The sequence below is a fragment of the Jatropha curcas genome, chromosome 8 (assembly GCF_041381405.1).
Source record: "Jatropha curcas cultivar XTBG-Jc1 chromosome 8, XTBG_Jcur_1.0, whole genome shotgun sequence".
NCBI classification, from domain to species: Eukaryota; Viridiplantae; Streptophyta; class Magnoliopsida; order Malpighiales; family Euphorbiaceae; genus Jatropha; species Jatropha curcas.
Genome location: NC_143158.1, coordinates 10619927 through 10646693, shown reverse-complemented (window position 1 = coordinate 10646693; position 26767 = coordinate 10619927). Strand labels below are relative to the sequence as shown.

The following is a 26767-nucleotide window of genomic DNA, read 5'->3' as shown; positions in this document are numbered from 1 at the left end:
AACAATCCGAAAACTATAATTGCAACAATTTTTTTTATCTATTTTTCATGATATAAGAACGATGTAACCTATTAAAACGGCGCAATACATAAATTGACTCCTGTATTTTTCATGAAAAAACTTATGGCACCCTCAACTTTTACTTTGACCTATTGAACAGTTCGACTTATAAAATTGCACCTATTAAACACTTTAATTGACCTATTGAACACATCAACTTATAAAATTATATCGATTAAACATTTATTTGATCGTTGAAAAATATGAAAATTATTATTTCAGAAGTTGTACTAACTACATACCAAATCAATATTTTGCATATAAAAGTCAAAAACCTTAAAATTTTATTATTTTCAGCATGACAATGTGTGAAATTATTACAAAAAGAAAAGTTCAAGGTGTTATAAAGTCGATTTTAAAATTTAGAGTGCAACGAGATTTTTTTGTTAAACTTCAGAGGTTAAATTATATATTTAGCCCTATTAAAACTGCAAATAGATGATTTAAATACCTTGAAATTTTTTCCTCATATCAATTGCATGACAACTATAACAGGCTATTCATTATCTCCAGCCAAGTGTGCCAAAATTTAGTTTATAAATTTTCCCCAAAAGTAGTATAAATCTTGTTTTTCCTACATGTGAAAAATGAGAGCAATAAAAATATGAAGCTATAATGAGTTAATTTAAATTATTCCTTAAAACTCACTTATGATCTTCTAGCTCCACATTCATAGAAATGATGGTTTTGTTATATACCTTCTACTCTTGAATATCACTACGATTTACAACCTCTGTAATAACATCCGTACAATTATAAAACTATTGTACAAAACTATGAAATAATACAACAATCAAAATAAAATATTGACCTTCATGAGTAAGGATAAGAAAAGCATTAGAGAATAGTTCATTCTTATCAACATCAACTGGATTAAGCAGTTGAACATAAGGACACAAATCAAAGATATTCAGTTTGAAATTTGCATCACTTATTTTGGTAACACTCATTATTTGAGTAAATGTCGGCCTGAATTTGTTCTTAGTGGTTTTCAAATTCAAAAAAAGATAAATAACAAATATTATTTTTTGATTAATATTAATTTATTTACATTTTTCAATCAAATTTAATTCATATTAATTATTTTTAAGTATTAATCCCCACAATTAAATTTAGTGAAATTTGAGATTAGGGTGATATTGGAATTAAAATTAAAATTGAGGATAGTAAGAGAAGATGGTTGGATTTATGGTAGGGTATTTAACGATTTAGCCTAATTCCGCTTGGCTTTGGTTTCTTAACATGCCATAAACGAATCCTAAAGAAAGAAAGGTGGAAAGTTTCAGAACACTCTCCAATCAATCAACGCATTGTTAATATACTACCAACGACTGATCAAAGCGCCAATCCTCGCACTTTCAGTTAACTCCAGTGTGCAAACCATAAAGAATAGCTTGTCACTGCGACTATGCACTAAACTTCCTAATAAAACTCTCTACTTCTCTTCCTTATCATGCCAGCAATCCAAATCCTTTCTTCTGCCAATCTAAAACCCACATTCGACCTCTCCCATTTTTCAAACTCTGCAATTCAGCCCAATTCATTTGGTTTTGGATTCTGCGCTCCTAGTGTTAGAGTCTCCTTGCGGAGTAGTTCCAGTGGCTCAAATTTCTTAGGCCGAAATTGTCAGTTATTGAACCCAAATTTCGGCTTCACCAATGGGAAACGACGTCGCTGCAATTGGGTAATCAAGGCTGCTTCTGGAATTGATTACTATTCCACTTTGAATGTTAGTAGGAATGCTACATTGCAGGAAATCAAGACCTCTTACAGGAAGCTTGCCCGTAAGGTTGGTTTTGTTTGTTTTACTAGATTTCTTTATATTCTTGTAGATTTTGAATTTTTGGTTGCTGAGGAAATGGATGAAAGTTCAATTTTGTTTTTCATACTTTTGAAGCAAATGGTTTCATTTCTATTATGTCATAGTTATTGGCGGCCGAAACGAGTTGTTCAATCAAGAGTTCCTTAGATAATTTCTCTAATATCATTTGTTTTGGCACTATTACGTTAGAAATCTATCCTTGTACCTTTGTTGGACAGTTCCTTCTTTTTTTTCTTTTTTTTTTTTTTTTTTTTTTGGGCGGGGGGGGGGGGGGGGAATTGAAATTTAATCCTTTTCTTTAGGTGTATCTGATTTGAATTATTTTGCAAGATCAAACTGCACGATGTATGGTTGCATTGAAATGCAATTATCATGATGTGATAGCTTTTGATCAGGTGCCAGCAATAAAATGCATTTCTAGATGTCCTGATTCTGGGTATTTCCTGTTTTGGGGCAGTATCATCCAGACATGAACAAGGGCCCTGGTGCAGAAGAGAAGTTCAAAGAGATAAGTGCTGCATATGAGGTAACTCTTGTTTTCCAAAAGAACTGCTTTACCTACCATCCTTATTATCCTTTGTATTTTCAAAACTATTTTTTAGATCCACTCATAATGAAGTCCATGCCTTACACCCGACTTTAAGGTTTTACTTGAATATTACTTGGGATGCTATTTGGGTTGGCTTTTTGTACTTGTATTATTATTATTATTTTTTTTTAAAAGTTGGTTTAGTATTTTTTTTCATTCATGCATTATACCTTCTGAACTTCTTCCAGTGTCGCTTGATAATCAACTCATGCCAAAACCAAATGATTTTATTGCATATGCTCATTTGTTACAATTGCATAACATTCATATGGTCAGGGGTCGATTAACAGAGAACTCACAGTATTGGTTCACTTGAAACCTGAATTTATTAGTTCATGCCTTTTAGATATGTGATTGCTAAATTAAGGGCTCATGTAAAGAGAACCCTACCATCTGAACAAAAGAAGACATGGAATCAGTTAGCCCCCTACTACCTAGAAATTGCCTCATGTTTACAGATACATGAGAAGCTTACACTACTCTTTTGTTAACTATAACAATTTGAAATATAGCTAACTGTTGAAGCATAACTAATTAAACACAATCTAGAAGAAGTAAGCGCTAAAGAATATGCTGCCTAGGGACGATTCTTCGCTATGCCTTTATTTCTTCTATGAGTATATCTCCTGTAGGCTTTGGTCTCAGCTGTTGAATTTGATTCTCCACCTGTAGCTGTTGGTCCATAACATCATTCCAATCTAATCTTGATACATTAAGTTGACATTTTATCTATGTCAATCAAATATGCAAAAATCACCTCTTATATGTGCTATCATCGGTATATCATCGACATGAAAAAGTGCAACAAACTACAATAAATTTGTCCATATTTGCATAACAAGATCTCATCCAATCTCAAATGCTATCCAGATTAACATAGTTCCTGCTGAGGATTGTGTTCACTTGACCAACCACCTATACCAATACTTGCTATCATGGACACAGGGACCAATTTTTTTATGGTTGAATGCTTAGCTTATCTCAAGTTTTCAAAATTCTAGATTCTAGAAAATCATGAATTTTTAGTGGATTATCCTGTCAATCCACATGTTATAAGTATTTTTCACATCATCCCTGCACTTATTACCCTCTGACCGATGCACTTATCACATGGTTGGATTATGTGGGTTGTTGCTAGCAACCAACTCACCTTAAAAAATCAGATGGTAAATACTTAAAGCCTCTAATGATTTCTGTTGCCTACTAACGGCAAATCCATGTGATCCAACTATGACATAAATGTATAGATGTGGGTATGATGTGAAAAGTACTTTTATTGTGGCCATTATTGACAAGACAATCCTGTAAAAGGTTGAGGATTTTCTAGAATTTAAAAACAGACTATTTTTTTGAACTCTTAAGACAAGGTGACATTATGCACATAAAAGATTGCTCCCTTATATGCATGACACAATTAATCTGGGCTTATATTGTTTGTGCCTTTTCTTTCTCTTTGCATTTTATTTCACGCATTGATGAAGGATTTATGTAGGTCCTATCAGATGATGAAAAGAGATCTTTATATGATCGGTTTGGTGAGGCAGGTTTACAGGGAGAATATGATGGGTCAGGCTCTGGTTCACAGGGGGTAAGATCACAATCAACTTTATGTCTTTTTGCAACTCCAAAAAATCATCTCTCTTTCTTTATCATACCAATGTACTTTTTTATCAATATCCTCTGTAAACTTTTGTACTTTTCAGGAATGAAAACAGAATGAGGTCCAATGATTTCAATTATTTGTTGACACATGACGTGGCTACTTGCTATTGAACTAACCAATGTTATCATTTTCAGATCGACCCTTTTGACATATATAATGCGTTCTTTGGCAATTCAAATGGGTTCTTTGGAGGACAGGGTGACGCAGGTGGCATTAACTTCAATTTCAGAAATTTGGGAAACCAGGACCTTGACATTCGGTAACACCTATGTATAGTTTAATATTTACTATTGATGTATTAAAGTAGTATGCTTTCGTCCTTATTGATATGAGTTTGCATAAAGAAAGAGTGCATTGATTGTTGTCAGCATTTGCACTAAACTTTGCAATTCAGGATCTAATGGACTTGGTTTTCTCATAAATTTTTTTGATTGAAGATTCATGGAAAAACTATTCTTATCTGGTACTAGCATCTAATAAAGATTTCCTTGAACTTATTGAGCATGAAGATGGATATTAATGTGTGACTGAAAATGACCTTGTTTGAATTGTTCCAAAAATGTGATCTTAAATTTATGGGCCTGAAACAAAGCAGACACTCAGACATTTTAAATTTTGCTTTTATGATTTACATTTAGGGAATGTCTCAGAACATTTTGTATTCCAACTGTGGGGTTTTAGAATTTAGAATATTTATTCAAAAAAAAGCTTAGGATCATTTGACTAATGCTGAACTAATATGGTGAAGTTTGATCTGCCTTTGGATCTGTCTGCAGAAAGGGTTTTTGCAACATATATTATCTTCGTCTTCAAAATTTTGAGAGGAGGTTAGGCTTTATAAAATAATTATGGTTTGCAATGGATGAAAGGTACATAAAAAAGGACAAAATTGCAATTACAAGTTTTGGTTTTTATTTTTTGGCTATTAGGCCTAAATTTTAAAGTGACCCAATTACTTTTGATTACATTATTGAAACAATTATAAAGTAGAATAATGTCCTTTTTTCTATTTATACCCTTGATCAGGAGACAAAGTTACTTTAAAATGGATGTTTTTAGTTTTTCAACTGTGAGTTCTCTTGTTACATGAATTGAAATATACAAAATCATGCCTCCTTCACTATGATCTTCAATTCTTAAAAAATTCCTATTTTTAATCGTCACAAGAACTAAATTCAATTACTTTAAAAGGTTCAGATAGGAGAATCTTTGCAAATAGAATCAAATTAATTAAGTTTTAATGTTTTGATTGTTTCTAAAAGCTTTGGGATTCGTTTCTCTATCAATATCTTTCTATCAAGTTCTATGGTGATAATTTGATAAAAGAAACTTTTGCAATATTTTACTATAAAAATTTTATGAATTTTTGGGGTCGACATTATAATGATTTGAAAACTTCAAATCAAAATTGAAATTGTTCCTATGTGTCTGTAGTTAGTTCTAATTTGTCTAAAAGCTTAAAGGTCCATTTCTAATTCTTAAACATGAAAATTCCAAAATATCTTAAGAGCAGTTTCTAACTGCTTTTTGCAGAGGCATCTAAGAAGATGCTTTTGGAAGAGTGTAAATTGATATCTTGCCTATAAACTCTTAAACTATTCATTTTTTTTTTTCAAAGAAAAGCCAAAAAGTGCAGAAGATTTTCACATTTCAAAATCACCTATGTTGAGAAACACCACCACCATTATGAAACCTAATTTTGTATGTGCATTGCCCTTTGGTTGATCTCTTTCTACTTAAAAAAATAATAATTTTTTTTCCATGCCAATAGAAGCATCAAGTGAACAACATTAGCTTTGTGTAAAGATGCGTAGATGGATGTGTAGACACAATGGATCGATAGAGGAATGGATACATGCAAAGGAAAGTGGCATTGGTACCTATTAAGGAAAAATTGAGAGAAGAGAGGTTTAGTGTTGTCACTAGGCTCTCCAGGCGCTAAGGTAAGGCGAGGCGAGGCAAGGCAAGGGATAGGCACTTGGTATACATTCAAGCGAGGCAATATTAACTAGGCGTTGTCTAGGCACCAAGGCTTAGCAAGGTGTAGGTGAGCGCCTCAAATAGAAATTGTTATTTCCCATATAAATATTACAATCTTAGGTTAACATCTAATAGAAATATAAACATGGGAAAAAAAAGCTAAAAGCAGCTGGAACACAGAAAGTTTGAAAGCCATTTAATAATTAGGTCAAAATTTAACACAAATATGGAAAAAAAGAGAGTGGCTTCAAATTGGAAGGTTGAGAACCAATCAAAGAATTAGGTGAATAAAATCTAATGAAAAGAAAAGGAAAGCACGTAATATTTTTGCTACATGAAAAGGCGTAACGTAAAGAAGAAAATCCTTAGTTTGAAGTAGAAAAGTACAAATGCATCAAGCTCAAGAGTATTAAGTATTAAAGAAGACACCGATGCAGAGGAAAATGAAGAGATTGAGGACTATAATAAATCTGATGAGGAAGAAGCGGCATATTAGATGATAATGATCTAATGGATGTGGAAAAATATGATATGCCTAAGGTCTCATGGAAGGAAGTAGTAATAAGGATCTAAAGGCCCTAGATCATCATGAAACTATAGCTCTACACCAAGAAGAATAGAAGAAGCATATCCATATACTTTACACTAACTACCTTGAGGTTAAGTATAGTTGAATTGGGTAGAGGCTTTCCACCCCTTGATATGCATTTGTGCTTCCATTATGCAATTTAAATTTATCAATTAATAGGAAAATGCTCTATGAGTCTATCTAGTTCCTGTATCAGTTTATGCATTGGAGGAAAATGGAAATGAAAGTACACTAACCTGTACATAGATTATTTTTAAGTGAGATTATGCACTTTATGGCATGAGTTTAGTTAGATTGTTCACTATATTAGTTAGTTTTTCTAATATTTTTATGTGGTTTTGAATATTTTGATTTTATTATTTATCAGGAATTTGTCTTCTTTTGCATAGAATAGAACATATGTTAATAATTTTTAATATAATCTCATTGTAGGTATGAACTTTATATAAGCTTTGAAGAATCAGTTTTTGGAGGACAGCAGGAAATTGAAGTTTCTTGTTTTGAGACATGTGATAACTGCGGTGGAACGGGTGCTAAATCTAGTAGTTGCATAAAATCTTGTTCTGATTGTGGAGGTCGAGGAGGGGTGATGAAGACCCAAAGAACACCATTTGGAATGATGTCACAGGTAACTTAACTTGTTAGTAGATGCTTGCTGATTATTTAATTTGATTCTGAAAATTTTCCCCTTTGGTGGACATATTTTGGAGATTATGATAGAAATTCAGGTGAGTGGTTATATGTATACATGCACACACATGCACACAATCGGCATAGTTAACTCCATTAGTAACAGTGCCTTATTGCATTTGTAAGGAGGCTCCATTTGGCAATTTGCAGACTCAACCTTAAGATTGCACCAAGCCTGACCTTTATATTTAACTTTATTGGTATTTTATACAAGTTGCGACACTTCCAAAATTCAATGCAATGTTCACTCTCATGGTTCCTTGCATATGTATTTAGCGTCAGTGGCATGATGGCTGAATTGGAGCTGGAAACTTATATTTGTCATTTGTTAACCTTGATAACTTATCACTTAAGATACACTTATCTTGTTTTTTGGCATTTGAGACCAAAAAGGTATTGAATCATGGAATATTTATCTATTCACTTTTGTAACCCTTAACACTGATTTAAAGCAAAAGCCAGATTACCAAAAATTTCTTCTACCTCTCAGGGTGGAAGCAAAGCAATAACACTTTGTACTTTCTGATTGCTGGGGCTTTCAGATCAAGTAAGTAGTTGTTCAATTTGCTTGTCTAACTTTGCTAATGGCCTTGAGTAGGAAAATTTTCTCTCTCGAATTAATTTGCAATCAATTTGTGTCTATCTTTTTAGATATGTCAAGCCTTTATGGTATTCCAAAGTAGTAAGAGACCTTTTAGCTTGCTTATATTTTAATTGATCATATGAGTGTTCTTGTTCGTTGTTGAATTAATAATACTCTTTTAAAAACATTCATTTGAGCTGGAACTAGTTTGGTTTAGTAATCTCACATTACTCAAACTATTCTGGATGTTTCTTTCTGTTCTAGCGTTTCTTTTATACACCATTTAAATGAGTTACTAATAGGAGGTGACTCTTCCATTTTCCCATGAACACCCATCACCTCACCTAGCAGGTTCAACCATAGGCGTAATAGAGATTACAGGAATTTGCAGATGAGCTATCCCTTTAGAGACAATTCTTTTTCCATTCTTTGTCTATGACTCTATGCTATATGAATGTATTAATAGTTTAGGAGTGGCTGTATACTGCTCCTTGATCTTAATATCTCTTGTATGGATTCTGTATTATCTTTAGGTATCTACTTGCTCAAAATGCAGTGGACATGGCAAGATAGTTACTGATCACTGCCCAAAGTGTGGTGGCAATGGTAAAATAAGTTCAAAGCGAAGTATGAAAGTGGTAATTCCACCTGGCATCAATAATGGAGCTATGATGCAAATTCAAGGAGAGGGTGATTTTGACAAGAAAAGGTGTGTGACTCAGTTACCACAAGAAGATTTGTCTTCATTGAACTTTCTTTACAACTGTAGTCTTTGCATGTGGATATGTGAAGCCTGGAAGTGTACATCTTGATTTAACCATATTTACTTCTAGTCAGCTCATGAGTGATTAATCAATTGAAAGGAAATGGAGAAGGTAAAAAGAACTTGATACAAAGACAAATTCAATCTGCAGTGGCATTCGCAACCTACTTTGCATTGATTTTGATAACAAGTAGTTAGTGGATTTTATTATCTATTTTTTGGACAAGGTGGTGAAGTAGGACAGCTTGGGAAACCTTGAACTTCTAGGAGATAAGGACTAGGGTTTGTAGAAATCATGAATCAGGGCTTGAAATTTAGCATGGCAGATCTTAAATTCTTTTAGAAAGTAAAGGATAAATTGAACAAACAAATATAAACTGCTAGCATCATGCTAATATGATCTAGAACTCACTCCTATCGAGAAAGACTCACACTTTCTAGGGTTAGAATTGCATTACAACCAAACGAGCATAAAATTTCTGAAATTTCTATGAACTGAAACCTGATAATATAGCACAACAAGCATGTATACTTTGAGACTGAAACTACTCCTAGTTGAAGGCAGAGGAACTCCAAAGTGGTCCTAATTCTTTAGGAGTTGGGTTCCCAAAGAAAACTAAGATGATAAAGTTATCCCAAGGTAAAAGTACTCTAGCTAACATTCTAAAATAACAGCAAAGATTCCAGATGGATCTATGCAGATTTTTAAACAAAAAGCTAGATACAAAATTGTCAATGTACATAAATTAATGGGCCCACAACTGATTTATTTAAGTAAACATCAGAACAAGGATCTAGAAAGACTAACAATTAAGTGTGATTTCCTTATCGGCATCAGGCGGGGCTGCTTCTTTGTAGAGAATTACAATCGCTCACTTTTATTTTCTAACATTACAGGGTTGTGGATCCTGCAATCACAAGGCTGCAATTTCATGAGGCATGCAGCTTCCTCATCTTTAACATGGGATTTGAAAATACGACTTGTTGAAAACAAGAACTTGTATAGTTATTACTTGCTAAAGTGCTTTTCAAAAAATATTACTAATTTTTATGTTTATGATTTAGATAAGACTTGTTTGGATTAGCAGTTGGAAACTAGCATTTGGTATTTTGATTCCGAACACTAGTTGGGAGTGTTTTAGTAATTTAGCATTTCGAGCAGTGTTTCAAAGCCAGCGGTTGTTGCTTCAAGATCATAACTAATATGCCAAAAGATAATATTTCTAGCTATTGGCCCTCTAACCGCCAACTGCTAACTGCCAACCTCCAACAGCTAGGCACTAGCTGTTAGCTGCTAGCCAACCTCAGCTGCTGAACCAAACAGACTCTTAATCTCACATATAGATACTGCATGTAGAAGTTCAGAAAATGAATTATGGTATTGTTCAATAGTTTGTCTAATATAAAAAGAAAGCTGAAAAATGAAACAAATTGAGGGTTATAAAATGCAATATCTGTTTATGCCGGTTATTTTGAGAGAGCTAATTTGAACCGTTTAAGTTTTGTATCTATGACTGTCAATAAAATGGTTGTTAACTGAAAGATGAAATCTTTAACCTCACTTTGTGCCCAGAAACACTAGCAACTGATTGCCAGGTCTGACTATTCTCTTTTAGTATCCTGAACCAATTAAAGTTTTATGTTGACCTGTAAAATCCCTGGACTATTCTCACTCATCTTGATACACTATTATATTCAAAAGCCTTTATCTACCATTAAAATGAGCTTAATTAGTTTTGTCCTGTCATATTTACAATAGGACAGATTTCTTTCTATTCCCAATTCATTTATTGATGAAAATATTGATTATTTCATAGATAAGTGCTAACCTAGTAACACATGAAGCAAAAGATTTGCTGCCTTGCCAGGGTTGTATCCCTGACTTTCTGCACTACAAGGCAAGTACTTGGCCATTGAGCTAATAGTCCAACGGCTAAGATTTGCTGCATTAAATTGCATTAGAAGTTTATGCTAATTCATGAGGTTCAATTGCCCATTTTATTGAAAGTTAAAAAGCAGTGGAATATTGGCGGTTATGAATGGTTTAAATATATGCATCACAACAGTAATTGGTGTATAATTAATGAGGTTTCGATGGGGTTAAGCCCCATCATGTGTTTTCTTTAGTGTTTTCTGAGGTGGCTGAATGTGCTAGAGTGCAAGGGGATCTGCTCTTACTTTTGACAACTTTAATTTTCTGTGGATTGCATTCTCCATTTATGGCATGTTATTATCATTATTACTATTCTTATTAGTGAGTGAAGGAACTATATTGTTATCCTATGAGGATTATCACTAGAACTTTAGGAGTTAACACTATGATCTTCTTTGTGAAAAAATAAATGAACTGCACCTATTCCAATTCATCAAAAGTTCCCTACCTACTCCTTCCATGTCTGCTGGGGAAAATACTTAACATTATCATATGAATGGCAAATCTTATGGAAAAGTGGTTTCATTTTATCTCTTTCATTCTTAGGGGCATTGCTGGTGATCTGTTTATAACGCTTCATGTCAATGAAAAGCATGGAATCTGGAGGGATGGTGTCAATCTTTACTCAAAGATCAATGTCGATTATACACAGGCAATACTGGGGGCTGTAGTAAAGGTAATTACATCTCCTATTGTTGTAGAAGACATTGGATCAAATTCCTAAACTTATAACATTACGTGTTATGGATATCCTGCTTCATGATGTTTCTAAGTGCCAATATTATATTTTGCAATTATCATTATAAAGAACATGTTATCTTAGGATATGTTGTGCCAATCTCTTATTATTTATGAAACCCTCCAAAATATATAGGCATTGGAAAAATATTTATTAAAATGATGTGGCTGCGTATTAAAGGGATGATTGTCAATAAGCATTTATTCCTGACGAATACTCCAATTGTAAACAATGATATTCAATAGGATTAGCTCTTCTTATTTCTTATTTGAATCTTTTTGTTAAAACCCTAATGCCAAGCAGAATATGTGGTTAAATATATATTTAGTGATCACATCATATCATGTTATTGAAGAGGGGCATTTAACTGTATTAATGCTTAATGAGATTGCATTTAATGCATGGATAGACCAGTACCAGATATATTTCTTGTATTCCTTCTCTGCCAGACTCCAAATTAGAAAGGTTTTTCACACTTATGGAAGGCATACAGTAGGTATGGTATTTCAAACTTCACCCTGGTCCAATTTGAGATTAAGGTGCACTTCAGACACCGCATTTGAATTCCTCCTGCATCACAATTTGCAGTGGCATATTTTAAAATCGTACATGGCAAAGCTTTATCGATGAATCTCATAGCATATTGAGGTAAAAAAATATTTCTAAGAGTAGATGTCACTTGGTTTGATCTTATTTTAATCATTTTATGTTCTCAAATGTAATCAGGCATAGTTTAGCTCAGACTTTGGCCTTGTGTGGTTTATTCATCCCTTTTAGATTATTGCTGGTCTTTTAGGAAGTTATGGAAAAGCATATGCGGCAATTTAAGGGTCCTGGTGGAAATTTTGATTTTGGCTTCTCCTTTGAGAAACTAAAGGCATAAAAGCTGCACTTGATGAAAAATTAATCCAAGCAATTTGCACATATTAGAATAAGAATTCAGAAAAAAAGTGAGTGAGAGAAGACGTGAGAATTTCATGTGGTTCATCAATGTTAATATGCCTACATCCATGGATACCCACTTGCTATTATGAAGGAGGAGGTTACGAGCACCTATATATAGAGTATGGTTTCCCCTTTATACAATGAATAGGAGAAACCTTGCCTTGTGGAACTCCTTTTTGCCTAGAGCTTTTAGTGTATAGCATTTTCTCTAAATATGAGCTACAATCTGAACATGGAAAGCTACTCTATGTTCAGAAAAACTTTTTGTTGGGAGCCATTCCTTATTGTTTCACCTTAGATACCATTTTAAGGTATTTGACATTTGAACTTTGAGCTAAGCCTGTAAACTTTTGAATCTCTAAATATGTGGATAATTGTGCAGGAACCCTGCATTTTAACATGTACTTATGTAAGCTGAGTTCTTAGATGTTTTGGTTTTTCCAATCAACTCCCAACCAACAAGCTCCACTGATAATGGCATAGCTTGAAAGGACCAGTTCAATTTTGCTGGATTTATCCCAAGCTTGAGCTTTGCACTGTTAAGGATTAGTTGTAAATAGAACTCTATTAGGAGTTAGATTCCTAATAGGTTTATAGTATCTTGTATGTGCATATATATGTGTCCCTATTGATGAATCAAATAGAAGAAAATATTTTTCCACATTAAATTTACATGGTATCAGAGCCTATGGCTCTTTAAACTCGATTTTTGCTGTTCGCATAGAAAATTCCGGCGTTCCCTCAAAATCCGGTCATCGGATTCCTTGCGATGTGGCTGTCAATGTTGGTGACTGTTCTAGGGTCACTGTTTTGTCTCACCACCCACTCCAAGAGTTGCTCTAGCTGCCGACCGGTGTTCCTTCAAAATCCGGTCACCGGATTCCCTGCGCATGGGCCCCACGCGCAGATACAAGATTCTGCTGGGGTACCACGCGCGGCGTGTGGCGGCACGTTCGGCTGTTTTCGGCGATCGGAAATTGCTTTCTGGCTTCATTTTTATGTCAGCAGTCTACTCAGATAGTTGTTTTTCCGATCCGGCGAAGTTTTGGCAGGGGCGTAATCAGTTCTGTCAATTTGGCGTTTCAGGTTACCTTTCGCTTCTGTTTGCATTGAAAGACTATTTTTTTGGTGTCTATTTCTGCGTTGCTGGTAGGGTGTTTAGTTTTTATTAATAATGGATCTTGAACCTACAGATTCTAAAACTACTGTTACTGAATTGATCCCAGCAATGAATAAAATCACAAAACATAAATTGAAAGGAACTAATTATTTAGATTGGAGTAAGACGATTCGAATTTATTTGCAAAGTGTTGAAAAAGATGATCATCTAATTGATGATCCACCAACTGGTGACACTAGGCAACGTTGGCTCAGGGAAGATGCTAAGCTATTTTTACTGATTCGTAATTCTATTGACAGTGAAGTGGTTGGGTTAATCAATCATTGTGAGTTTGTTAAAGAATTAATGGAATATCTTGAATTCTTGTACTCGGGAAAAGGTAATCTGTCTCGTATGTATGAGGTCTGCAAAGGATTTTATCGGGCTGACCAGTGAGATAAGCCCCTTAAAGCTTATTTCATGGAATTTAAGAAGATTTACGAGGAACTTAAATGTTTTATTGCCTTTTAGTCCCGATGTTAAGGTTCAACAAATGCAGCGAGAACAAATGGCTGTGATGAGTTTTCTTGCAGGTCTTGCTGCAGTTTTTGAAACTGCCAAATCACAAGTTCTTTCAGGCAGTGATGTTACCTCTCTTCAGGAGACTTTTGCTAGATTGTTATGTACTGAAGGTTCTCATACGCCTTCCCCTTCTGATAATGGTGCCCTTGTGAGTCGTAATCAGGTAGCTAGACAGCCAGGAAACAGAGGAAGAGGAGGAAATAACCGTAGTAATGGACCAATCACTCCGGAGGCAAGCATTCTAATCTGCCATTATTGCCATGAACCTGGTCAAACTAAATGGTATTGCAAGAAACTGATAAATAAGCCACCAAGGGTAAATATGCAGTTACTTATGGCAGCTCAAGATTATGCAGTTACTTATTCTGATAACAATGTAACAATATCTGCTGCGGAGTATGCTGAGCTCGCTAGATATCGTTCTTCTAAGTCTACTGATTCCTCAATTGCTGCTGCTGCTGCCAACTCAGGTACTCCTCTTTCATGTCTTATGTGTACCTCATCAGAGTGGGTCATTGATTCTGGTTGTACCGATCACATGACAGGTAACCCTAGTCTCTTATCCTCATTAAAAGAATCTGAACAATTTAATCGTTATGTTACTCTAGCTAATGGGTCCACATCTCCTGTCAAGTGTATTGGCACCGCCAATCCCATTCCATCTCTTCCATTGTCTTCTGTTTTTTGTTTGCCTCGTTTTTCGTTTAATCTATTATCTTTTAGCAAAATTACTCGTATGCTGAATTGCTGTGTCAAATTTTATCCTACATATTGTGTGTTTCAGGATCTTTTGACGAAGCGGATTATTGGTAGAGGACGTGAGCCTGGTGGCCTTTATCTTTTGGATGAACACGTTTCATTGTCTCTGGCTTGTGCTGGTGCTGGTGCTAGTGCTCTATCTCCTCTTGAGATTCATTGTCGTTTGGGTCATCCTTCATTGTCTACTTTAAAGAAGTTGTGTCTGCAGTTTCAGTCTTCATCAATTTTAGAATGTGAATCTTGTCAATTTGCCAAACATCATCGTTTACCTTTAGTTCCTCGAATCAATAAAAGGGTTTCATCTCCTTTTGAGTTAGTTCATTCTGATGTTTGGGGTCAATGTCCTATTATTTCTAAAACTGGCTTTCGGTATTTTGTAACTTTTGTGGATGATTATTGTCGTGTTACTTGGTTATTTTTAATGAAAACTCGTTCTAAGATATTCTCTATTTTCTGTTCCTTTTGTGCTGAAATTAAAACTCAATTTAATACCTCTGTTCGCATATTGCACAGTGATAATGCTAAAGAATACCTATCTAGTTCCTTCTAATCTTATATGTCACAGAATGGTATTGTCCATCAAACATCTTGTGTTGATACTCCTTCTCAAAATGGGGTTACAGAAAGAAAAAATCGACATCTTCTTGAGGTTGCTAGGGCACTTCTATTCCAAATGAAGGTCCCTAAACATTTTTGGGCTGTGCTTAATGGTGCAATTCCTTATAATGTCTTGTTTCCTTCTAAACTTCAATTTCCCATTGAACCTCGTATTTTTGGTTGTACTTGTTTTGTTCGTGATGTCCATCCACAGGTTTCCAAATTAGATCCAAAGTCCCTTCGTTGTGTTTTCCTTGGGTATTCTCGGCATCAAAAAGGGATCGTTGTTTCTCTCCCGATCTTGACCGTTATCTTATTTCTACAGATGTTACATTTTTTGAGAATACTCCATTTTTTTCCTTCTTCTATATATAAGAGTGAGGGGGAGGATGATGACCTTTTAGTCTATGCTATCCAACAAGTTCATAACTCTCCTGCTCCTATTCCTGACCTTGCTCCTGCTCCTACTCCAGCGTCTGCTGCTCCGCTCCTGCACCAACATCTGCACGCCCTCGTTTTGAACAGGTTTATTCGTGACTCACTTCCTCCACCTGCCGCTTCAACAGAAGATCCGGTTCTCTCCACTCAACCTGAGCATGTGCCATCCACTCCCCAGTCAGACCTTGACCTTCCCAGCTCTTCGAAAAGGTAAACGCAAGTGTACCTACCCTATTTCCTCTTTTGTTAGTTATGATCATCTTTCTTCTTCATCTCGTTTTTTAAGTAACCTCGACTCTGTCTCTATTCCTAAAACTGTTGTACAAGCTTTGTCCCATCCTGGTTGGTGTGCAGCAATGAAAGAGGAGATGGCTGCCTTAGATACTAATGGTACTTGGGATCTCGTGCCTCTCCTTGCAGGTAAGAAAGCTATTGGTTGTAAGTGGGTTTTCACCGTTAAAGTGAATCCTGATGGGATTGTTGCTCGTCTCAAAGCTCGATTAGTTGCAAAGGGCTATTCTCAAATTTATGGCCTTGATTATTCTGATACTTTTTCTCCTTTCGCCAAATTGTCTTCTGTTCGTTTATTTATTTCTTTAGCAGCTACTTTTGACTGGCCTTTACATCAGCTAGACGTTAAGAATGCCTTTCTTCATGGGGATCTTCAGGAGGAAGTTTACATGGAGCAACCACCAGGCTTTGTTGCTCAGGGGAGTCAGGTAAAGTGTGTAAACTTTGAAAATCTCTTTATGGCCTAAAACAGAGTCCTCGAGCTTGGTTTGGTAGATTTTACAATGTGGTACATCAATTTGGCATGCAGAAGAGTATTTCTGATCATTCTGTATTTTTCAGAAGTACTAAGACTGGTTTGATTCTACTTGTGGTTTATATTGATGACGTTGTTATTACAGGGAGTGATTCAACCGGCATTACATCACTCAAGTCATTTCTCCAGACCTAGTTCCAGACAAAAGACTTAGGATTGTTAAAGTATTTTTTGGGTATTGAAGTGTTTAGGTGTAAGAGAGGCATCTTCTTATCTCAAAGGAAGTATGTCCTTGACTTACTGAAGGAAATTGGAAAGTTGGGTGCCAAGCCATGCAGTGCTCCAATGACTTCTAATTTGCAACTTTCAATTGGTGGTGAGCTATTTGATGATCCTGAGATGTATAGAAGATTAGTGGGAAAATTGAATTATCTTACAGTAATACGTCCGGATATTGCTTATTCTGTGAGTGTCTTAAGCTAGTTTATGTCTTCTCTTACTGTTATCCATTGGGAAGCTTTAGGACAGATTTTGTGCTACTTGAAAGGTAATCCAGGTCGTGGCCTCCTTTACTTAATCATAGGCATTTGAACATTGAATGTTTTTCAGACGCGGATTGGGCAGGTTCGAAGGTTGATAGAAGATCAACTTCAGAATATTGTGTCTTTTTAGGTGGAAACCTGATATCGTGGAGGAGCAAGAAACAAAATGTAGTCTCATGATCAAGTGCTGAATCAGAATATCGAGCTATGGCACAATCTGCTTGTGAATTAATTTGGATTCGTCAGTTGTTAGAGGAAATTGGCTTCAAGTCATCTTTGCCCGCAAAGTTATGGTGTGATAATCAAGCTGCTCTTCACATTGCATCAAATCCAGTATTCCATGAACGAACAAAACATATTGAGATTGATTGTCATTTCATTCGTGAAAAGATACAACAAGGTGTTATCTCTACAGGACACGTTAAAACAAGTGAACAATTAGGAGATATCTTTTCAAAAGCTCTAAATGGACCTCGGGTTAACTATCTTTGTAACAAGTTGGGCATGATTAATAGCTATGCTCCAACTTGAGGGGGAGTGTTAAGGATTAGTTGTAAATAGAACTCTATTAGGAGTTGTAGATAGAACTCTATTAGGAGTTAGATTCCTAATAGGTTTATAGTATCTTGTATGTATATATATATGTGTCCTTGTTGATGAATCAAATAGAAGAAAATATTTTTCCACATTAAATTTACACACTAATTATGATAAACCTTTCATCTTAAGAGAATAAGTCCATGGCTGAAAGGGCTATTAGCACATGCAGGCAGCAAAAGTTTGGGGTTCCATTGAACAAAGAGGAGCAGGTTCTCAACACCCCTTGTTACTCATGTGGGGCAAATATCATACACTTCGCCCTTCACAATATCTCTTCATTTTTTTTTCATTGATTGGAAGGTCACAGTTTCAAGTCGTGGAAATCAGCCCCTTGTAAGAAATGTATGGGAAAGGCTGCATAAGATAGACAACTCTCTCCCCAACCCTCACATTGCAGGAAGCCTCATGTACTAGGAACAACCTTTCTTATTTTTCTTCTAGTATCTTTTAGTATGATTCCATATTTCAGATATACGACCCATTATCTCATCCCATACAATTTAAGGTCAATTGCTAATCTATTTCACAACTGAAAAGTCAAAGTTTGATGGCATAAAATTGGTTATTGAGCAATTTTCATCTACCTTTCATAATGAATATGAACAATAATTAGACAAACATAAACAAAATGCTGAACACGGCTATTTAAGAACATAATCAAAGGATATCTATATTCATGTTTCTGTTCTTTTATTAAATGTTTATTTTGCAGTTGGTTAGTAAAGATGAATTTGTTTCATTTTATCATTGAACTTGTATTTTGGCTACAGTTTAATCATTGTTGCAACAATTGCAGTCATTCTGGTGAATTTGTATTAGAATGTCCACAAAAATGTAATTGGATTATTTTCTAACACTCAAGTCATGATCATAGGCAATTCAATATAACATCAAGTTAGATAAAAACATGATAATTGGCTTCCACTGAGATTGCTATGTGCTGTGTATTGTAGACCGGCCAACGTATCACCGTAGAATGTTAAGCATATTGTAAGTTGTAAGACTAAGAGAAAAGAAAACGAGAACACTTAGGATGAGCCCAAGGGGGACAGTGAAAATGATACGCTCCGAATCTTTCTGGAAATGTAACCTTAAACCAGTAAAATGGAGGAAATGTATTCAACACTTTGTGATTAAGATGTAGTTGGGTTGAGTTGAGCATCACAGTTACATTATATAATTAATTCAATTTTATTGTATGAACCACTAATGGAGTTCTCATGAATAGGTTGCGTATTATTCTGGAAATGATAAACTCTGAAAACCACGTAATTACATTTTGAAAACCGAATTTATAACAATGATCAAAGTAACATGCTGCAAAATACAACTGAGAGCTATAGTTGGAAGAAATCGAATGGTCTGATCTGACTTTGCATGTTACAAATAACATAGGGAAGAAATTGAATTTGATGTTCTTGTATCTAAAATATTCCTTTTGTATAACTTCTTGAAAGACTTGTTGAATTTACATTGGCCGAATACATAATTTCACCCATGGCACCCTCAATTTTTACTGACACATTAAACACTTTAACTTATAAAATTACACCTATTAGACGTTTAAATTCACAAAAATCATTTTAGTAAATACTTCAATTTGTAAAATTAGATCAATTAAACACCTATTAAATAATTGAAAAATGTAAAATTATTGTTTTAAAAGTTATACTAACTACTCATGAAATCAATATTTTGCATATAAAAACTAAAACCCCCTAAAAATTATTGTTATTAGTATGGAAAGGTGTGTAATGTTACCAAAATTTGCAAGTTCAAGTGCATAATAAGTTTCACAAAGTTCAAGGTGTCACAGGATTAAAGTTGCAGAATGCAGGCTAATTTATGTATTTGCCAATTTATATCAAATTCCAGTTCTCGGTTTTTCTGGCTGGTTAGAGTTTGCATGTTACTTTTTGCATATTCTGCATACATTTTTCATAAAATTTATCACTAATGGCAATGCCTTTGGACACCTAGACACATAATGTTTCAAAAAACTTCAGGTAGAGACTGTTGGTGGTTTGAAAGATCTTCAAATCCCTGCTGGGATTCAGCCTGGAGACACAGTAAAATTGTCACAGATGGGGGTTCCAGATATTAATAAACCTTTTGTTCGAGGTGACCATCACTTCATTGTGAACGTTCTTATCCCAAAAGATATCAGGTCTGAATCTTCTATCTATTTTTTTCCTTGATTAATGGAATGCACCAATATTAAATGTCTCCAGTATCTAGTTTAAAGTTTTCAGTTCTCTCAAAATTTTAAAATTATTTATACTCCCATCACAATCCGGACAATTTGTTTAATCTGAGCAGATACCAAAATGATGTGATAAAAACAATGAGCCAAAAGGCCCAGAACAAATAGGAAATGAAATGAGGCCCTTCTCATTTTTGGTTCTTGCTATTGAATGTAGACGCCATTTTACCTGGCATGGGTTTTGGCTATATGTTAAGAGAAATAAGTTGTCTTGTTTTTGTTTATCTAATCTTTTTCAGGGATAGTCTACCTTTAATTTTATGTTAGTGTCTAGTTTACAAGAGGATATATTATCCTCCATGGTGTTCTCTCCTGTCTTTTTTTCTGAATAAAATTTCTAATTAAAAAAAATGTTACTGTTATTAATGTATTCTGAATGAGTTATCCGTATTAACTAGTTGACAGGGTATCCCCAATAGTCAGTGGTTTATAGTTACTGTCAGTATATAATTGTTAAGGAATCACCTTCTGATGGTCACATGTTGCATAGTGTCTAACTTTCTTATTCATTTGGACTTAGCCAAATAGAATCTAGTTGGTGGGTTTCCTGCATTTTTGGGGTTCCCAAACACACTGATAGTGTATAGTGCCTACTTACTTGAAATGTAAATAGATGGTTTTCTTCTTTATTGGCTGTTTTCCATGATTAGTTCGTCGTCTGACATGTGAAGCTGCTCGTTTTATGTGAATTTAATGCAATGGTAATGTCAGTGATGAGGAACGTGCACTTCTTGAGGAATTGGCTTTGCTCAAGTCTTATACCCAACATCATCCTGGTACTGTTACCTATTTCAAATAATTTATTATATGTGAATTATGAACCATGTAATGCTTCATATTCCTTGAATTGGTATCATATCTGCATTTCATAGTGATCTCTTCAATTTTTAGTTGAGCTTGCACTTGATTCTGTTAAGTGAATTCTTGATTTCATGATTTTCTGATCATGATCCAAACACCAACTGCTTTGAGAGGTTCAAAGTCAGGGACTATTTTATCATAGAGGTAAGTATTTAAAAAAAAAAAGCAAAACCTTGAAGTATGGGGTTGATTACAATGTGGCCGAATTAAATTGTTATAATTCAAACTCGTAAAGTTTGAAAATTTTAGTTTAAACATTGTCAGAATTTTCATTTTTTAATTTCTCTGGATCTGTTTTTGTTTGACAAAATTTACGATGTTAATCTAACATGTGGTTTGCATGAAAGAGTTCAATCATGTAGGAAATTTTTGGGAGAAAGTTATATCTGAAGTTGTGTGTGTGCGTCTGTATTTATTTATTTATTTATTTTACAAATTGAATTCAAGCTTGCATTTTATGAAAGTTCTCTTTGAACTCCTTCCCTAGCTTTTATGGATATTTAGTGAAAATTTGAAGAAAACTTTTGCTAGATTTGCTATTTGAATTCTTGACTGTATTTTGTGTTGAATTGTAACATTACAACCGATAGGACTCGCTCTAATAATTGAATTTTTATATATAGTTAACATTTTAGAATATTATTTCTATGTTTTTCGATGTTCCTTCAACTTTAAACCCTGCTTTTTTATCTTTTTGAAAAGCAGCTCAATGTGATTTTAAATATCTGCAGTTTTGCCCTTTTGGTCAAACATAACCAAACAACAAATTTGTCTAAAGCAAGCATGAAACATGCCAAAAATGAGTGCTTACAAGGTTTTCGCATTATATACAGCTACCCCCTTTTATCTTGATTTTTTACTGTGATGTGAAGCACGTCTACTGACACTGTTTTCCATCTGTAAATCTTGTATTGAGGGGTTTTTTTTGCATTTTTTTTTGTAAAGCTTTGAAAGGATGGCTTTGGTGTACCGGTAAAGTTATTACACTTATGATCTTAAAATCATGAGTCCAAGCATGGAAACAGCTTCTCTTTGAAAAGTAGGGGAAAGACTATATACATGAACTGTCTCCAGTACCCAAGAACATGAGATGCTTTGTCATTAGGCCACCCTTATTAATTGCATATGTATGAAGGAGGTTTTGTGTCCCATCCCTTTATATGCATAAGCAAACATGTATTAGTACATCTTTGCTTTATTATACCTGCGTCTTGTATCCATACCTATGCTTCCTGGTTGGTTCATGGTGTTGGAGATTTTGCCGGTTCGAGATTCTCTACTTTCTTACTTTTTTATGTAATTGCATTATTTCAGGGACATCAAAAAACGAAGTTGATGAAAATAGGATGAGGGATGCAAAAGTACCTGCTTCAAGTCGTGGGACGAAGTCTGTCACATCTCTTTGGAACTCAATTACAGATTTCTTGAGGTATATTTCACCAACTTATTGTTATTCTTGGCTTAATCTATAAAAATACTCTGAATTTTAGGACCTGTTGATATCACTCTGAAATGACCTTCGTCCCCCTGGTACTCTAATTTACAAACTTAGATATATTGTCATTCCAATTTTAAATTTGAATTAGGGTGTTGAATAAAATATTCTAAAGTGGGACCTACAGCATTACCTTGGGTTAACTTAACCCAAGGCTATTCAACGCACTATTTTAATTGCTTTACTCAACAATTTCTCTCTCCCAAAGTGTCTAACCCGATCTGAACATAGGAAACTTAATTAAGACAATCTCATCTGCTCTCTTTCTATTTCATTCAATCCCTTTCTCTGAGCCATCTTTCTTTGAAATTCCTTCCACAATATCTTCTTTCTCTTTGTTTAAATTCCGTGATTTGTGTTTAATGGGTAAGATTTGAGTAAAGTGATTTGTGTTTAATGGGAAAAATTTAAGGTTTATGTTTTGCGGAGGAGCATATATAGTTGCTTTCTCTAAAAATTTCATTCTTTTCTTTTGGTTTCCTTACTCTTCTGTTTGCATTTGCCTCGTCTGTGTCTCAAAAGATTCTTCCTGACTTTTTTTTTTTATGTATTTGAGTTAAGTTAACCAAAGAGGTCTTATGGGTCCCACTTTTATATATATATATATATATATTTTTATTATAAACCCTAACCCTAAATTACTTTTGGGGTGATAATATATCTAAGTTTGTAAATTGGAGTGCTAGGGGGACGAAGGTCATTTTAGAGTGATTGCAACATGTCCTAAAGTTCAGGGTATTTTTTTAGATTAAGCCTCTTTATTCTTGATATCCCATTTGTAGTAATGTTTAATCATAAAAAAGAAGCCAGAAGCCAATATATTTCAGTTTTATGATGCAAGAAAATAGGGTAGAAGAACATGTTAAATCCATGTGTCACTGTGATAATAAAGATTAGATGATGACTTCAAACTTTCTCCCTAGATCTCCTTGCAATGAAAAGTAAAGATAAGATGATGAGTTTATACTTCCTCCCTAGATCTCCTCTATTTTTTTTTTTTATGATCAACTTTGTTTATTCAATCAACTACTCTTCAAAGTGTTCAACCTAAGTCGTGGTATGCTTCCCGTCTAATAGCATATGGGAACTTTATAAGAGAGAGAGAGAGAGAGAGAGAGAGAGAGAGCAAAGGATGGAGCATGCTAGTCTCAGTGCCCCATGTGTGAATGTATATTAGACATGAAATTGGTTCACCATGTATAGTTCTTGATTTTAAACATGTGGAGAGACCATTCAAGCCGCATATGCAATGGACAGTTCTGGACTAATACTCTAAATAAAGTCATCAAAATGCTTAATGATGAGCATTGTAAAATAGAGCATTATTTCTTTTAAAGTCCTGATAAGAAAAAACAGGCTTATTTTCACTCGTAGACGCCCAACTTTAAGGGGTAATCACTTTATCGTTCCTCATCTTTAATTTGTCACTTAAAACTCTCTAATCTTCTATTTTGTAACACTAAACTCCTTGTAGTCAATTTCTGTTCAAAAACACGCCGGAAAAATGATGTGGCAATAATAAAATTAATTTTAACGCCACGTTAAATTGATGACTCAGCTAATCCAATTATTCAACTTTCTCTCTCCTCTCTCCTCTCCTATCTCTCTTTGCTACCACGATCACTCTCTAGCCGCTCACTCTCAACTCAATTCTGGTTCTACCAATCCCATAAAGTTCGGCCGTAAAATAGAGCATTATTTCTTTTGAAGTCCTCATATATATATATATATATATATATATAAAACAGCTTATCATTCTAGGGTTCACATTTTCCAATATCTTGCCTGCAATGTAGGTGATGATCATTCATGCTGATCACTAGAATCTTAGTGATAATTTTTTATCCAAGGCATTAAATCTGTTGGATAGAAATGCTATTGATTTATACAGAAAATGCATTATCCTTTTTGTCATCTTATAAATCGCTTTCATTAAAACTCCTGCCAAATTTGCAGGCGAAGACAATCCCGAGAAGGGTTCGCATCAGTCACTATGGACACGTCAAGATTATTGCAGAGGACTTGGAAGCCAGATTTCTCTCTCGCATGTTCACTAATAGGAGTTTTCATCTTAACCTATATTTGGACGAACACGCGAAAGATGATGCACGCATTATTAAAACGAAGAATCTCCTCCCATCAATATCTGCAGAACATGAGAGAACAGACTTGACAGATATTTTAGCTCAACTTGACGTTTAAGTTACTAAGCTGAATTCTCTAACCACAATCGCTATACTGAAAGTGATTGCAGCAAGCAGCTACCTCATTCGATGACTTGTGCTTGTCCATTTCTAAGAAAAATGAAAAATGAGAAAATGAAATCATACACGCACAAAGGCTCATCTGTTCTTTCTTTTTCTTTTTTAAGGGCAGCATGAATTGACTGTACTCCAACTCAAAATTTGTAACTTATTTTTAAAATATATGTCTCAGGAGGCAATTGTCATAAAACGGCTATTTGTAACTCGGGGCGAGCATTATTGGTTTTGATTGAAATATCGATTTGAACTGCCTTAATTTAAAAATTCAGTCTGCTTTATTCAAAAAATTCAGTGCGGTTCAGTTTATAAATTCTTAATTTTTGGTTATTTTGGTTCAGATATAGATCTTCTCATAAAAAAATCGAAAAACTGAATCAAATTGAAGTGATTTAAATCAATTCGAATTAAAACAAACCAAATCGAATTAAAATTGAAATATTTTATTATTTTCAATAATTTAGGTTATTTCAGTACAGGTTGAATAAATAAATAAATAAATAAATAAATAAACTAAATAAAATCAAAATGTAAATCAACCAAACAAAAGAAAAAGGTTCTCAGTTAAGCAATCATTTCTGTTCAATTTTCATAAAGAATTTCAGTCAGTTCATTTTTTTTATCAAAAAGTTTAATTAATTTTAGTTTTAGTTATATGTGATCCGAATCGAGGGCAAAACTACTGTACAGAATTAAAATTTTCTTTACAGGTAAAGAAATATATATCTACCACTAGATTTAACACTTTGAATATAAGCCACAAATTTAAAAATATTTAAATGACTTTCTACCTTTGAAGCAAGTTATATTCATTTGTTATTATTAGTTTTGAGATTTAAAGAGACATCAATGCATTATATCAATTATTTTTTAATGAACAAATGAAGAATACATTTATAGAAACCAATTGAAAATTTCAATATACATATATAACTTTTTATCATGCATTTATTTTAATATTAAATTTTTTGAAGAAGTATTTAAATATTAATTTTATGCATCTAATAAAAATTTTAATTAATTAAACCATTTAAAATAGCTCAAAATATCAATTCTTAATTCGAAATTAATTTTACTTTCAATTCATAAAAGAGTTGTATAATTCTAAAATCAACTTTCTAAATCTCTCTTTATATATACATATTTCTATTTCTATTTTTGTTTAATCTATACATTTTGTTAAAGTCCTAATTTTATCATTTCAAAAAAAAAAGTCATAATTTTATGGTATTTACAACTAATTTTTCAATCATATAAGTTGAAGTGAAATTGATTGTTATGTTTTTGTATGCCGTTATAATTTAATTATGGAGTATTTCATAATCTCATTTTTAATATTATGTATAATTTTTTTTGAATAAAGAATAAATTCAGAATTTTATTTCAGTCAAAAAAATATTTAGAATATATATATAGTCTTAAAAACAAATAAAAGAAAAAATAATAACATAAAAAATTATTTTGTTTGGAAAAGAAAAGAAAAGAATAAAAGACTATTCAATAGCTAACCTGGTAATACAGACTGATATGTTCAGGTGTCACTTAACCGAAATTCTATATTTATATAGAATTTTTTAAACTCTGTACACTAGTAAATGCCCGAATCAAACCAAACCAAACCAAACCAAACCAACTCATGGTTACCCTAGCCACATTGTGGCCAACATGCTTTGGACATGGTACTTGTTTTTAGGAAATTATAGTTAGGTTTATGTACCATTATATAGCAACATGTTACCAATCACTTGCTCTGGACTTAACAACTAACTTCTGTTTACCTTCAAAGCTGTTTAACACTTTTTGTGTCCTTTTCAAACTTGTTTATAGTTCACCTTTTACTATCTATACCAATTCTAAATAACACTAACATCATATAGGCAAATAGTAGATGATTCTTTTTTTTTTTTACGATATTTTCACCCGCTAGCCCAATAGTAAATGTATATATAATCTATAATTGAATCCATCTCCTCCATTACTAAAAAAATGAATAATTTTCCACTCTTTTTTAAGTTTAAGACTAATCTTATTTTGAAGTTTTTAGTTGCTTCTCGTCGTAAGTATTTATCGTAAGAATTTATGGTTACCCTGACTTTGCAAAAACTGTCAGGCAAAACTGGATTAAATGTGGGCCACCAATCGAGTCAT

General features: G+C 33.9%; 1 protein-coding gene across 6 annotated transcripts; it reads left to right on the top strand.

Moving 5' to 3' along the window:
- Positions 1 to 1262: 1262 nt before the first annotated feature.
- On the top strand, positions 1263 to 24857 carry LOC149494187 (Molecular chaperone Hsp40/DnaJ family protein). Of its 6 annotated transcripts, none has more exons than XM_089724874.1 (11): positions 1275 to 1849; positions 2340 to 2408; positions 3964 to 4059; positions 4269 to 4393; positions 7136 to 7331; positions 8510 to 8685; positions 11219 to 11348; positions 19746 to 19906; positions 20714 to 20778; positions 22178 to 22292; positions 24315 to 24857. In XM_089724874.1, the coding sequence occupies exons 1-11, from the start codon at positions 1514 to 1516 to the stop codon at positions 24529 to 24531; spliced, it is 1686 nt and encodes a 561-aa protein (XP_089581000.1). In that variant the 5' UTR covers positions 1275 to 1513; the 3' UTR covers positions 24532 to 24857. The 6 variants fall into 6 exon arrangements, 4 of the variants coding, with proteins under 4 accessions (XP_089581001.1, XP_089581003.1, XP_089581000.1 ...); XM_089724876.1 differs by having other exon boundaries at positions 1710 to 1849; positions 2278 to 2408; XR_016322072.1 differs by lacking the exon at positions 20714 to 20778 and having other exon boundaries at positions 1274 to 1849; positions 24315 to 24453.
- The last annotated feature ends 1910 nt before the right edge of the window (positions 24858 to 26767 follow it).